The sequence below is a fragment of the Triturus cristatus genome, chromosome 2_1, assembly GCF_964204655.1.
Source record: "Triturus cristatus chromosome 2_1, aTriCri1.1, whole genome shotgun sequence".
Classification (NCBI taxonomy): Eukaryota; Metazoa; Chordata; class Amphibia; order Caudata; family Salamandridae; genus Triturus; species Triturus cristatus.
In genome coordinates, this window is record NC_140581.1 from 365,349,492 (window position 1) to 365,365,293 (window position 15,802).

A 15,802-nucleotide genomic window follows, 5' to 3' on the forward strand; every position below is an offset into this window, starting at 1 on the left:
ATGGAAGCCTGTACCTCAGGTTTAAAGCCTGAAACTCTCAGCCAAGCATGGCGACGGAGGAGGACGCTAGTATTAATGGTCCTGGAGGCTGTGTCTGCTGCGTCTAAGGCACAGCGTATAGAGGTGTTAGTTATAGTCTTACCCTCTTGAATTAATTCATTGGCACTATTTTTGTATTTTTCTGGGAGATGGTGCATGATGGTTTCTAATTCATCATAATGCGCTCTATCGTATCTGGCCAATAGCGCTTGAGTGTTGGTGATACGCCATATATTGGCTGCCTATGACGCAGTGCGCTTTCCTGACGCGTCCAGTAACTTTGACTCTTTGTCAGGTGGTGGTGCTTCGCCTGACGCCTGGGAGTTTGACCTCTTCCGTGCAGTGGAAACCACTAGGGAATCTAGTGGCGCTGGCCCTTTGATATAGGCAGGATCTGTGGGGGCAGCTTTATACTTTTTCTCTATGCGTGGGTTAATGACCCTAGCCCTGACTGGGTCTTTAAAAACCTCTGGCGCATGTTTTATTACCCCCTTGAGCATAGGTAGTATGGAGGTAGACCTATGTGCGGTATCAAAGGTGTCGAGGAGGAAATCCTCCTCTACCGGGTCAGTGTGTTGCTCTACCCCGTGATAATGTGCCGCCCTCTGAAGTAGGTGGTGAAAACCGAATGAGTCTTCTGGTGGAGATGGCCTGGACGGGTAAAGGTCATCTTGTGGGACATCTGGAATATCTGGATTATTATAGTTGTCCCATGGGTCTGGGGATCCTGTAGGGGTGGGGTCTTGTGGCACATCCCCTGGATCGTAATATGGGTCCCCCTGATCATCATGGTCTGGAGACGGGGTCGGGGAGCGATGAGGCAGGGGTGGAGAAGGTGGAGAGGGTGGAGGAGGTGGGGAAGGCACTCTGAAAGGGGAGGTAGCAGAGTCTTTCCTCTTTGGAGGTGGAGGCGGAGCCGGTTTGTCCAAATGCCTCTTTTTAGAAGAGAGTGCCAAATGTCCAGTTTTTGGATCCTTGGTAAGTGTCTTTTGCAAGGGATTCGGTGTAAACAGTTCCTGAGACAATGTTTGTTCCGTCGGCGCCGAAGGTTTCGGGGCCAATTACTTTTTAGGCTTGTCCGTGCCGTGCTTTTTTGTAACCTCCGATTTCTTGGTCGGTGCCGAGATAGGCTTCGGCGCGGAAGTGTCGGTGCCGAGGGCCTTATGGTGTTTGGTCGGTACCGAAAGGCTGGGTTTCGACACAGAGGACTTTGGTGCGGAGCTCGGTGTCGAGGTAGAGGCCGGTCTCTTTTTCGGTGCCGAAGTGTGTTTCTCGGCACCGCTGGCAGGCTGGCTCGAGCCCGAGCCGCCGGAAGGCTTATTAGGCTTCTTCACCGGGCCCGAAGGTGGGGTGGTTGAAGCAGTGTCTTTGGTCTTGCCTAGGCCCGGAGGCGTAGGCGTGACCGAAGCCTTTTTGGGTATCGGCGCGGGTGTGGGAGGGGGTATAGTACTCACGACCCTCTGCGCCGGGGTGATGTCCTCCACATCCGAGTCGTCGGCTTTGGAAGCACTGACGAGGTCCTCTTCGGTGTGCTGCTGTCCCGGAGCTTCGACGTCGTCCCCGAAGATGTCGACTGGAACGGAGGTCGAGGAGTGCGCCATGTTTCGTCTGGCCCTTTGATCTCGAATAGTCTTTTTCGATCTGAAAGACTTGCAGGCGGGACAGTCTCGAGCCTCGTGTTCAGGGGAGAGGTGCACACCTCATGAAGATCGGTGTGGGGGAATTTGGACCCACATCGAGGGCACTTCTTGAATGGAGTTCTTTCCATCAGCCGGGACCGGAGCTTGGATAGGCCCGAAGGCCACCGTCGACGACTGGAATCGAAGATGTGTCGAAGAGAAGGTGATTGAGGAGATCTGGATCTGAACAATACCGCGATGAGCGAGGATTCCGCTTCGATCGTCGAACTGGAAATGTTCGGAACTGGAGCGCGAAGTATTACATCCGAGCCCGATGGCGGGAAAAAAACAATCTGAGGATGGAGCCGAAGCCCATGCGCAATACGAACCAAGGGAGGAGTCACCGACCTCGTGACTTCCAAAGACTTTCTAAGCGGAAAAACAAACTGCAAACATCCGGGCCCAACACCAGATGGCGATCTACGCAAAAGTGCGTAATCTGCAGCTCATATGCCTCGAACATCTCCTTCTGTAAAGTTATTGCACTGGCTGGGTATTTACTCTGTCAAGTTGTACCTGGTGTAGCCCTTCCCACCTTCTAGATGAAATATTGACTTTGCAACCCTTGGGGCATGAAGTAACCAAAGGGAGCAATTTGGGTATGCAACTAGTGTACACTAGCATTAGCGGCCCTGACATGGGGTAAAGGACAGTATGCACAGACAATTTTGCTTAATAACCACTAATTGCCCCAAGACTATAATTAGAAAGGTCTACAACGTTTTTTTGCGCACTAACAGTAAGCGTTTTTTGTCATAGGAAGCTATAAGAGGTATGTTTTTAGTTGACATGTAAGAATCGTTTTGTGTCTCAAAGAATACGGGAAGGCATTTCACAAGAAGACATGAGAAGTGGCAAGCCGACACCCCCCTTGGTAGAACATTGAAAAGGCTTTGAACTAATGAATTTTCAGGAGCAGATTTTAAATCTCAAGTAAGGCAATAGGCAGTCACCTTCTCCTGTAGATATATGGAAATCAACCTGTATAAGAATCCTAGAGTTCACTGGAAACAAATGTTAGGACCACCTGGCACTGGAGGATGATCCCTGTTCTTCAAGTGAACCCCTGTGGTTTGCAGTTGGGATATTTTGTATTTCTGCTTACAAGGAAGCACCCTGACAGTAATCTTGTCTGGAATGTACTTCAGTGGAAACTGGGATGGCCCTCCACCTTAGAGGAATGTGGTTGATGATCCTTCCACAAGGCAAGTGGAACTATATAAAACCTATTTAACATGGGACTGTCAGATGTCAATTTGGGGTAAATGTCATAATGGGGTAGACTATGCAATACTGCTTAAGAAAGAAAGGTATTGTCTGCAGCCTTGAGATCTGAATGATTGGTATTTCCTTAAGGCATGCTTTGCTTAATAGTCTAAAAGCAGAAAGGTTGTGTCTAATGGATACAAAGCCTGCCTGGTTGCTATTCGTAAATTTAATAGGCGGATACTCAGGAGCATGTGAAATGCAACACTCACTCACTAAAGGTTAAACAGCTATATTTTATGTGTGTGCATGAATTTGAGCAGGTTTCTACTAATTGTAATAAAGTCTGAAAACATGGAACTGTCCAAGTCATTTTAGAAAATCACACAATAAATGCAGACAGCTGGGCATGCACAAGAGCGTTGAAGCAATCAACGATTCAAAATAATGTATGCAACATAAAGAATTGTAAAACACAAAGTGGCACAAAAAGTAATAAACAAGAAAAAAAATATCAAGTGGTTGAAAGAACAGAATGTGATGCAAACAAATCTAAAACCCAACAGCTGTGATACATCATTGGACAATGAATAAAGCATGAGAATGTAGACCGGGAGCTACAGAATACCCACTGTGCTATAGTAAAAAATATTTAAAACAATACCTAAAACATTGAACTTGGCGAAGAAAGCAGGTGATTTGAAATTCAGCAATGGTAGTAGTACTACAATCAGATAAATTGGAACGGTTGTGGTTTTGCTCCACCACAGCTCAAATTGCGGTAGGTCTCCTGTGGTATTGCCATGAAATATCTCTAAGGTTGTGTGATTTGACCAGTCACTGGTACCAGAATTTGGACAAATAACTAAAACAAAAACAAAATTGTGTTAGAAAAGGACCCTTGAAGCTACAAAGAATGAACAATACAAATAGATGTATACTGAATAGCTTTATTCTAGCCATGCTGGATTTATTAACAGTATATGTTATAAATATGAAGCCCACCTCACATTCAATTGGTGAACACCAATGAAATAGACTGAAAGTGGAAATAAGCCAAAGCTTGCATATGTTAAATGCTAGCCACTGACACAGTACACACCATATTTGTATTTTCCATTTACAAAAACACATGGCAAAGGTACACATAAGCATGATTGCTATTGCATTGTAGTTATCAGTGCAAATGTTTCTTTTGAGACTGTACTGGGTGTCTTCATTTGGTTGCAGAATTGATAAGCACCAGTGGACTGAACTAAATGAGTCCCAAACTGTTGACTGTTCTTGGCTACATGTTTACATTCATCACAACACAGCACTGCACAGAACTGCATCTCCACCCTCTTACAGCCATGAGCAATGTTTGTGAAAATTGTGAGGTGACATTTTTCACCCCTTCGCAAAAAGTCTCCCTGGTCGTGTACAAGTGACAGGAAAAACATTCCAGTTTTACCAGTGGGGACGATGTGAGGAGTAAACAGAAGAAAATCTCGCGCTGCCTGGTCTTAGAGGCAAATTGACCTGAACGCTTTGAATCCATGTAAAGATCTGGACAAGATTTACATTTTCTTAAAATAAAGCACCACCCCTCCGACTGTACCTACTTAAACCATTTTAACTAGCGAGTGTCATTCTTGCAGTTAATAAAGCACTGCCTTCTCCTGAAGCCGGAAAAAAGCACTCAAAACAGGATTTAACTTAACAGGCATAAACTGTAAAACACTTTACTTGACATGGTTCTCTAATATTCTTTGAAGTGTATATCTTTGCCCTAAGCCCTTTATAGACTTAACATTTAGGATATGTGGATTCTGTCAGATGCATTTGTACAACAAGTTATGACTTAACCAAAGGCAAATTATTAGTCATGGTTATGCTCAATAAATTGAAAGGGGGGGGGGGGGTCAAAAATGCTTGTTTTTGTTGGTGGTGGGTGTCAACGTACCACCATTTGGTGTCCTTCTGCAATATCGACATGCCTCCTCTGGAAGCTCCCACCTTTGGTCACCATCTTCGGATTCTTCTTTTTTTTCTTCTCCTTATTGTTCTCTTTCTTGGCGGAGGAGGGTGGGTTCGCTAGTGAATCCAGAAAATTCTTCAAGCTGCAAAACTACACTGACAGGTAAGAAACTATTCGTTTTGCAGCGTGAATCTTTTCTGGATTCACATGCTGTGCATAGACTTTGTAGAGGTTTGCTAGTCTTGTGGTAGCTGGGTGGAAGATAAACTTTGATTTGTAAATAGATGCTGTAAGACTTTGTCCTACTTGTGCTTCTTTGTCCATTTGAATGCCCACACAGTAATGCTTTGTGAATGTGTGTACTGAAGACCATGTTGCAGCCATGCAGATGTCTTGAATTGGAGTGTTAGCTAGAAATGCAATATTTGCCCCTTTCTTTCTTGTTGAGTGTGCCCGAAGCGCACCTTGTAAAGTTTGTCCTGCTTGCCTGTGGCATAATTGTATGGCTTGCGCTATCCATCTTGCAATTGTGTTTTTAGTTACTGGCCTTCCCAGAAAACTTTTTACAAAAGATACTAATAACTGTTTCGTTTTTCTGTATTCCTTAGTTCTTTCAATGTAATGCCGGACTACTCTTCTTGCGTCAAGTGTGTGCAAAACTCTTTCCGCTTTGGATTTTGAAAGAAACTTGGTATCTGAATACTCTGATTTATGTGATATTTTGATACCACCTTTGGTATGAATTGAGGATCTGTCCTCAGGACGATCCTGTTGCTATTTATTTGGAAGTATGGTTCCTGTAGTGTTAGTGCCTGCAGTTCGCTAACTCTACGTAGGGATGTTATTGCCAGTAAAAATGTTTTTAGCGTGATCATTTGTGGTGTTGTTTTATGTAGTGGTTCGAATGGTGCTTTCATGCTTTCAATTCCATGTTGGTGCTGGTACCATTTTTGGTGGTGCAATTCTTTTTGCTCCTTCAAGGAACCATTTGACCACATGTGAAGTGAAGAAACTCTTCCCAGTGTCCCCTCTTGTATACGCTACAAATGCTGCTAAGTGTACTTTTAGTGAAGTAAAACATAACTTTCTTTGTAGTAAATGTGTCAAATAGTTTAGCACAGTTCTTTCTTTTGCAATCTTTCCTGAAAGACGTTTTTTAAGGCACCATTGTGTGTATCTTTTCCATTTTGCTGCATAACATTTTCTTGCTGTTGGCTTACTAGCTTCTCTCAGGACAGCCATTGTGCTTTCTGGTAGTTTGAGATGTGCAAATTCTAAGTCTTCAGGAGCCATGCTGCTAGGCCAAAGCTCTATGGTTCTGGATGAAGCAGTTTCATGTTTTGCACTGTTAGCAAATCTTTCCTTTTTGGAAGTTTGCGCATTGTTCCTTAAGACATTTCCATTAATTCTGAGAAACAAATTTGTCTGGCCCACTGTGGTGTGATGAGTATCATTGTAATTTTGCTGATCCTGCATTTGCTGATCACTTTGTTCAGTAACGGTATTGGGGGAAAAGCGTAAGCAAATATCCCTGACCAGTCTGTTTATAGCACATTCCCTAGGAACTGACTGCAAGGTCGCCTGGATGCGAAGTTTTGGTATTTTGCATTGTGGGGTGTTGCAAATAGGTCTATTTGTGGTATCCCCCATTTCGTGAAAATATTTTTCACTTCTGTTTGAGCAGACAAACAACATCCCACGAGTGGGAACTAAATCAGTCTGTCTGCTTCTATATTGTCTTTTCCTGGTAAGTGTACTGCTATAATGTCTACTTCCCTTGGGAATGACCATCTCCAAATCTCTTGGGCTAGAGTTGAGAGTGCTACAGACTGAGTCCCTCCTTGTTTGTTTATGTAAAACATGGTTGTTGTGTTGTCTGTATCAACACCCTTTTCCCGTAGAGCTCTTTCTGAAAGGATTTAAAGGCTAAGAATACTCTTTTTAGCTCCAAGATATATATGTGTTTCACTGCATCCGGCTGTGTCCACAATCCCCTTACTTTGAGGCTGTTCATGTGTGCTCCCCATCCTATTAGGGAAGCATCCGTTGTTATGGTCACTGTTGGAGTTGGTGGAGTGAAAAGTCTCCCCTGTGCTATGTTTGTTCCACCATGCCATCTTTTAATTACATTTTTGTGTTGCAACCACTAGATCCTCCCAACTCCCTGTTGCCTGTGGCCACTGTGTTTAGAGCCATTCCTGAAATGGTCTCATGTGTAGACGAATGTTGGGCATTAAATGAATGCATGAGGCCATCGTTCCTAGTAATTTCCCCACTGTCCTCACGGTCAGATGAATCCCCCTCTGGTATAGATGAGTTTCCTTCAATAGGGCTGATCTCCTTTTCTCGCTTGGAAATGCTTTCCCTAACACTATCTATTTCTGCGCCTAAGAACACCTTTATGAGTTCTGGTTCTATTGATTATTTTTCCCAATGTATGGAGAAACCCAGCTGAACTAGTGTCTCTATCATTTGTTTTATATGCTGTTTGCAAAGACTAAGAGTTTGCTCTTACTAACCAGTCGTCTAAATTTATTTAGAAACCTTAGGGCTAATATTGGCCGTAATGTTCCGTCTACCTTTGGAATTAGGAAGTATGTTGACTACACTCCACTGTTCTATTATCTGTGTGGTACGTGCTCTATTGCATGTTTTCCCTGAAGTTCGTACACCTCTTTGACTAGGTGAGATAATTCTTCTTTTTAATGTCTCTTTAGCTTTGGCCTCCTCTTTAGAGGTTGCTTTGTTAACTCTATGCAGTAACTGTACTGCATAATGTTTAAAATCCATGTGTCTGAGGTTATTTCCCTCCATTTCTGCAGAAAAAAAACTTAGTCTGCCTCCTAGTGGGGTGGTAGGTTGGCGGAACTGTAAACTGGTTTGTTTTAGTCTTTGTACTTATTGTTTTTCTGTGTGTGCCCTCACTGCTGCTGTTTGTGAGTGTACCTTTTTGTGAGTGCAGTCACTTAGTAGAGGTCTGTTGTCCATCTCTTTGTGTCTGACCTCTGCCATGGGATGCCCTCGAAAGGATGCTCTTTCTTGGTATTACCGGCTCTGCTGTTGTACCTGTTGTGGACCCTGGTTTCCAGCTTGGTACGTTTGCTGGTAACCTTGATGTGAGGTAGTAGGTTGGTGTGAACCTCTCCCCGCTGGTCTCCTTGATGGTGTGCCTCTACACATGCCTCTGAACTGCAGAGCACCCTTGGACCTTGCAGTTTCCTCATCCTTTTTTAATTGATTGAGCTTTTCATCAACCAAACTTCCAAACAATTGCTCCCCATTGAATGGTGAGTTAATGATGTTACTTTGCACTTCTGGCTTGAAGCCTGAGATTCTAAGCCATGCGTTCCTCCTTTCTGTGACACCAATCATCATTTGTCTGCTTGATGTTTCAGCAGCATCCAAGGCTGATTTTAAACATGTATTTGCAATGTTCTTACCCCCATCCACCAGGTGGCTAGCTCTTTTGTTTAATTGTTCAGATAGATATTTTAACAACTCTCCAACCTCCTCCCAATGTTGATAAGCATGTCTGTTCAATAATGCATTCGAATTAACAATGCGCCATTGATTAGCTGCGCTTCTTTCCACCTTCCTTCCTACCAGGTCCATCCTCTTACTTTCTTTGTCTGGAGGAGGTCCCACTGCAGTTGGTACATTTGCTCTTTTCCTTGCTGTTGAAGTAATAATAGAGTCTGCTGGCACAGATCCCCTGATGTAAATGGGATCCTTAGAGGAGTGCTTCTACTTCTTTTCTGCTCTTGGTGTGATAGCCTTGCTTGCAGCAGGCTCTTTGAATGCCTCTTTCCCCTGGTCTAGTACACTTGGCAGCATTGGGAGGAATTGATTTCTGTGTAGGCATCAGTGTCTCTAATAAAATAGATGACTGTGGTTTTTCTTCCTCAGGTTGAACACCATAAGTCTCTGTAGCTTTTTTAATCACCTGATTATACATGCCAATGTCATCTGGGGGTGATGGCCTCGAAGGATCGGTTTCCACAGCCGCCTCCGGTGATTCAGCGTCGAGATCTTGCCATTGCAGGGCTTGAGCCTCTGAAATAGCCAATTCGGCATATGTCTGTTCATCTTCCTCGATGTCTTCTCTGAAGAAGAATGATTCATCCTCCTCTTCTTCAATCTGTGTAGGGGTTGTCGGCGGTATTAGATCTTCGACGACCTTTTCGCCTTCCGTATTTGTGAGAAAGTGCCCTCTTTCTGCATGGTTGCCCCCACTTTTTGCTTTATTGCTGATGTACTTTGAATGAGTGTGCCCTGGGCTCCTGTTAATCCGGTACCCACGGCCTATGTTCTTTCTCTAAATCTGCACTGAAGCCTAAACCTAATTGGCATCTCTAGCCACAGGTCAGCCCCTGGTAAATGGTACCACAGGTACGCAGGGCACTGTGACCATAGAAGGCCTCTAAAGGCTGCAGCCCTTATTGAGCCACTCATAGAGGTCATGTATCACTACACTCACACACTGCTTTTGCAGGCTGCGTGTCTTGGTGCAGAACAAAGTGAAGAGTCGACATGGCACATATCTGTGTGTGCCATGCCTACAACCCACTGCCCTGGCATAGGTCAGTCACCCCTCTAGCTGGGTGCACTATACCAGTGGTGAGGGTACAGGTGAATGAGCCCTGTACCCCTACAGTGTCCAAGTCCATTCTTCGACATTGTAAGTGCAGTGCTGCCATTAAGAGTACATGGTGCTGGGAGTTTGTCATTACGAACTCCACAGCACCATAATGGCTACACTGAAAACTGGTAAGTTTGGAATCAAACCTCTCATCACATTAAACTCACACTGATGCCTGTGTGGGATTTAATGAAAAATACACACAGAGGGCAACTTAGAGATGCCCCCTGAAAACTAACCTACCACTAGTGTCCAAGCTGAGTGGCTGCTTTCAGCTGCCACCACCAGACATGTTTCTGGACCCCTGCTGTTCTCTGGGGCCTCCATTGAAGCCGTCGAAAGAGCACCCTGCACCTGCCCACCCTAGTGCTGCTGAGGGTGCACCTTTGGTGCTAATCTGTTTCCCCAAATCCCCTGAGCTAAAGTCCAGCAGCTTTGCTCACACAGCCGAGTGGCCTGCTAGCCAGCAGCCACCAGCCCTTATCCCCCACTAGATAACATAGAGACTCAGCACTCTGCACCCGGCCGCCCTAGTGCCGCTGAGGGTGTAACGAGAGTGCATCCTTGACCCTGGGGGAACCCTTGTTCTAACCGCCGAACCTACACTCCAAAGACCTATTACTTACCTGGTAACCGTTAACTTAATTTCTCTCCATAGGAATCCATTGACTGTTTTTCTCTGAAAAATGCTTTAAGTGTGGAGTTGATTTGTATGGAAACCTAAAAATAACAATTGTGCAAAACTGATTTAACTTACCTTTTCTCTAGGAAATGTCCCAGTGTGAGATCTAGGCATATCACACGGAGTAAAAAAAGTAATCTCAAAAGTAACGTAAAAGTAACTTACCTGTAATTTTCATTGCAAAGTCAATATAAAGTATATGTACAGCATTTCACAGTATTGAACTACCAGTAATTCAAACTGTAACCATGTTAAAGTACATTTACAATTGCATTTCAAACTGTATATTTACTGCAAAGTATTTATCAACTTACCTGTGCCAGGCTTGCTTGGATCTAGAAAATAAAATACCTAAAAGAATATTTTTATACAAAAACAATTGGTCTGAAGTTCAGTCTTTGAGCGTGTGAATTCATTTGTTGACTGAGTGTGTACAACAAACGCTTAACACTGTCCTCTGATACTGCCTTACTGCTCAACCACACTACCACAAATAGAGAGTGAGGTGCTATCTAACTTTACCTCTGCCTACCTTTGGGGTTCCACTGGACTCTGTGCACACTATACCTCACTTTGGTATAGTATATGCAGAGCCAGTTCCCTACAGTATTCTTTTCTTGCGGCGGTATCTTGAATTGCTTCAAGATGTCGTCGAAGTCTTTTTTACGTTGTAAAATATTAGCCATGTCAGCTTCGAGCCTTTCTCTCTATCTCGACCGCGTGTGTTTCAGCGTCAAGATTTTCGGCTTTCCGGTTTTCGCCTGTAGACATCGACCCGGTCGTAGAAGCTCGTTTGGGCCTCTCTTTTTTTCCGACGTCGAGGTGTCCTTTTCCAGACTGTCTTTCAATATCTTTGTCTTTTCGAGGACCTTTGCTGTTCCGGAGTCCTTATCCAATGATCCTACGGTGTGTTTTTGTTTGAATGCCGCTGCGGTTGCCAATTGCTTCAACGCCGAGGCTCCCTTTGGAGGTCTAGAGTCCAATTTTCGAGACTCTTCTAGTTTTTTCAAGGTCAACGACTCTCTTACCTCCTTCGAAGTCTTCTTCTCGACCTCCACGACCAAAACATCTCTGTCCTCATTGCCCTCTGGCCCTTCAGCAACGTTATCTTCCTCCTCACTGGAGAGGCCCACGTCTCGCATCGAAGGCGGTGGTCCTTGGCCTTGCATGTTGTAGTTGGCTCGTCAGTGCCTTTCTCTCACCCTCAACGTGTTCGGGGTGAAGACGGAGCAGGCGTTACAGTCATTGCTCTGATGATCCGGCGGCAGGCACAGGTTGCAGATCGGATGCGGATCCTTCTGTGCGTACTTGTGATGATAGTTCTTGCAAAGCTTGAACGGTGTCTTGTTCATTACCGCGCACAGGGAGCCCCCTGCATGCCCATTCTCCGATTGTTGTCGAAGAACTTGTTTTTTGACCCTTTGTCGAACTCCGGTCGTCTCGTGTTGAAAGTTGAAGAGTGGATAAAAACGTCCTACCGGTTTTTCCTTTCTTTTCGTCGATTCTCTCTCCAATCTTGGGAGCTCGTTCCGTATCGATCCAGACCCAAAGGCAGAAAAAAAAAAAATCTGAAGATGGCGACCAAAGGTGGAAGCTTCCGTAGGAGACACGTCGACGTCACAGAAGGGCACCAAATGGTGGTATGTGGACGTCCACCAACAAAAAAAAAAAAAAAAAAAAAAAAGGGGGGAGAGAAATACTACAATTCCGGACCCAACCACTAGATGGCGGAATAATGCACAGCATGTGAATCCAGAAAAGATTCACGCTGCAAAACCCCTATTCCTGAAAGTAGGGAAGAAGGATTTGGGGAGGGACTTCCCACTCGTGGATTTGCGGTCTCTGCCTGCTGAGAAGGTCTGCAACTTGATGGTTTAGTCCTTGAAGGTGTACTGCTAGGAGATACATTTTGTGATGTATGGCACTTTTTCAAATGACTTGTGCTAGCCGTGACAGTTGGACAGAGTATGTTCCCCCCCGTGTTTGTATGTAATACATAGCTGTCATGTTGTCTGTGTGGACTAGGACAGTTTTGCCTATTAGGTGAGTTTGAAAGGCTTTGAGCGCTAGTAACACTGCTAGTAGCTCTAGGTGATTGATATGAAGTCTCCTGTACTTTAGACTCCATAATCCTTGGATTGTGTGACTTTGTAGGTGAGCGCCCCAACCAGTGAGCGTGCGTCTGCTGTTAGCACGGTCTGTGGAGCAGGGTCGAGAAAGGGCGGCCCTTTGGATCCATTTTGTGGGTTCCACCACTGCAGAGAGATGGGTGTGGCCATTCTACCAACACTAGATCGGTTAATCGACCCTGCAACTGGTTCCACTGACTTGCTAAGCAATCTTGAAGGGGACGCATGTGAAGTCTAGTGGGGGACAATTGTAATGCAAGACGCCATCATGACTAGCAGTTGCATGAAGACTCTTGCTGACAATGATTAGTTGGGCTAAAATTGAGTGAGAAGGTGCTGAATACTATGAATCCTGCCTGTATTGGGAGAGGCTAGAGCTTTGTGAGCTTCTATTGTGACTCCCAGATATGTTTGCGTGTTGGAAGGCTGTAGATGAGACTTCAACACATTCACTGTAAACCCTAGTTGGTGAAGTGAATAGTGGTTTGAGTGTGTTGGAGACACATCTGGTAAGTACTGCCTTTGATGAGCCAGTCGTCCAGGTATGGGAAAACATGGACGTTTTGTCTTCTCAGATGTGCTGCAACTACTGCCAGACATTTGGTAAATACCCCTGTAGCAGTGGTGACTCCAAACAGTAGCACTTTGAATTGGTAATGGTGACCTGCTAGCATGAATCTGAGGTATTTGCGATGAGCGGTATGAATGGGAATGTGGAAATATGTGTCCTAAGTCTAGAATAGACATAAAATCGCCCTGCTGTAGAAGCGGGAGCACATTTTGAAGTGTTACCATGTGGAAATGCTCTGACAGTATGTAGAGGTTTAGTTCTCGGAGATCTAGAACAGGTCTCAAGGAGCCGTCTTTTTGGGGGATGAGAAAGTACAGGGAGCAAAAACCTGTCAATTGATGTTGTAACGGCACATGTTCTATGGCTCCTTTGGAGAGGAGAGACTATACTTCTAGCTGAAGTAGATCTAAATGTTCTAGTGACATTTTGTGAGAACGTGGTGGTATGTCTGGAGGATTGTTGGTAAGCTCCAGGCAATAACATGTTGGATAATTCCTAACACCCATTTGTCTGTGGTGATAGTTTGCCAAATCGGGAAGAAATGTAGAAGACGTCCCCCGACAGGGTTAGATGATCGGGCGGAAGCGTAGGCAAGTCACTGCTTATTGAGGGAGGGGGGAATTGCGTGTTAGTCTATGTTTGACTATGCTACTGTATCTAATGGAACTATGCAAAACTGTTATTTTTATTTTGTCCTGACCGCTGAGACCCGAGCTACATAGCTGATGCCCGGTGAAGCTGCTAGACAGCTATAGAGGAGATTGGCCCGGGCTCACCCCCTCGACCATCACGTACCCAGTCGGACATTGGGCACAGTTCTTCTCGTCTCCCCGCTGTGTCTCCTCTCCTCCCCCTCCCTCCTACGATTTACTGTAGCATTGTTTTTTTTCCTGTGCTATTCTCATGTAACGGATGTAATTTGTAACTCGTAACGCAATTATTTTTATGTAAAGCGCTCCGATGCCTCCGGGTCTAGCCAGCGCTACATAAAACTCGTCAAATAAATAAATAGGCGGGGTGGAACCCTTGCCTCGACCTTTGTTATGGTTACCTCTATATCATTCTCTAAAGAAACCTCTTGTAGAGGAAGATTGATTGTTGTCTTTGTTAGAGGTGGTAGTATTGTCTAAGGACATGGTGTGGGACCCTCCATGGTAAAAGGAGCAATGAAAGGAGCCCCGATTAGAGGGAGACTGCAGAGCTCCCATAGACTTGGCTACCTCTGTGTCTTTTTTCATTTTTTCTAATGACTTAACTACTTTGGGCTCGAAGAGATGTTTCTTGTCAAAAGGAATATTTAAAATAGACTGTTGTACATCTGGTTTGAAACCAGAAATCATCAACCATGCAGTGTGATTTCTCTAGCTGCGGTGTCTGCAGCATCTAAAGTGCATCTTATTGAGGAATTGGAAATGAGCTTCCCTTCTTAAACTAAATCTTGGGCTTTTGCTTTGTGTTCTTCTGGGAGGTGTTGTAGCAACTGCTCTATTTCGTCCCAGTGTGCCCTATCATGTCTAGCTAGCAGGGCCTGAGTGTTGCCAATGATTTGCTGATTAGGCGGCTACTCGTTTACCAGAGCCGTCTAATAGTTTTGACTCTGTCTGGAGGGGGAGCATCGCCTCTAGTTTGTGAATTGGCCTGTTTAGGGCATTAGAGACTACCAAATAGTCTAGTGGTAGTTGACCTTTAATAAAGACAGGCTCTAATTAATCAGCTTTACATTTTTTATCAATCATGGGGGTGAGAATGCGAGCCTGCGCTGGATCTTTAAAGATGTCAACGGCATGTCTCATCATGCCTTTAAGCATAGGCAGAGTGTGAGTAGCCCTATGTGTGGTACTGAGAGTTTCAAATAGTAAATCTTCCTCTAAAGATTCCTTGTGTAACTGCACTCCAGGCCATTCTGCAGCTCTAGCAAGTAATTCTATATGTCCTACATTGGGGAAGGCTTCGTAGGGTAAAGATCTGTGACGTTATGTTACATTTATTTATAAAGCGCAACGGTTACCCTAGGGTGTCCTGGCGCTAGTTAGCGGTCATTTCAGCTATCACCAATGGAGTAGTTTCAATTATTGAACAACCAAGTTTTCAACGTCCTTCTAAAAGCCAGCAGATCTGGGGAATTTCTGAGCTGGGCCGGAAGGTCATTCCACGCCTTGGCTGCTTCGAAGGCAAATCTTCGTCCTCCCCATGAAACCTTTTTAGTAAGCGGAACTATCACCATTTTAGCTCCTGATGAGCGTAAATTTCTTGTAGGTATGTTCCAGTTGAATTGCTTCTGCAGATACTCTGGTCCAGTACCTTGGAGTGCTTTAAAAACAGTACACAAAGATTTGAAAAGCACTCGCTTTTTTACCGGGAGCCCCAGTAAGTAATCTGGCGGCTGCGTTTTGTAACCTTTGTAGTTTGTTTAAATAGCGTTCCTGGATGTTTAGATAGAGGCCATAACAATAGTCAAGCCTTGACAAAACAAGTGCAGTGACCACTGTTTTCTGACTACCTACTCGCAGGAATGGCAGAATCTTTTTTACTGATTTTAGAACAAAGGCAGTTGATGACGAAACTGAATTGATTTGGTTGCCCAGGTTTAATTTGTCGTCGACTATTATTCCCAGGTGTTTTACTTTCTTCACGGGGACAGGAAGTACTCCCATTGTAGAAGGCCACCAGTTCGAATTCCAAAAGTTAGGCGCGTTCTCAAATATTATAACTTCTGTTTTATCAGAGTTGAGCTTCAGGCACTTTTTCGCCATCCAATCGCTCACTGCTACCATGCACTTATGAAAACGATTATCCATGCCCCCCTCCTGTCCTGGCAGAAGAGACACCACAATTTGGGTGTCCTCTGCATAGGAGGCGAGATCAAAACCCAAGGTGTTATTGATAGGGGCCAGTGA

At 44.7% G+C, this 15,802-nt stretch overlaps 1 protein-coding gene across 1 annotated transcript in view; it reads right to left on the reverse strand.

Annotated features, from left to right (window-relative positions):
* SLC38A9 (solute carrier family 38 member 9) overlaps positions 1-15,802 on the reverse strand; it is a 345,812-nt gene that overhangs the window by 240,621 nt on the left and 89,389 nt on the right. Inside the window, exon 9 of the mRNA XM_085631309.1 lies at positions 3,589-3,789. Coding sequence (XP_085487435.1) covers positions 3,589-3,789 — 201 coding nt within the window. The remainder of the gene's footprint in view (positions 1-3,588; positions 3,790-15,802) is intronic.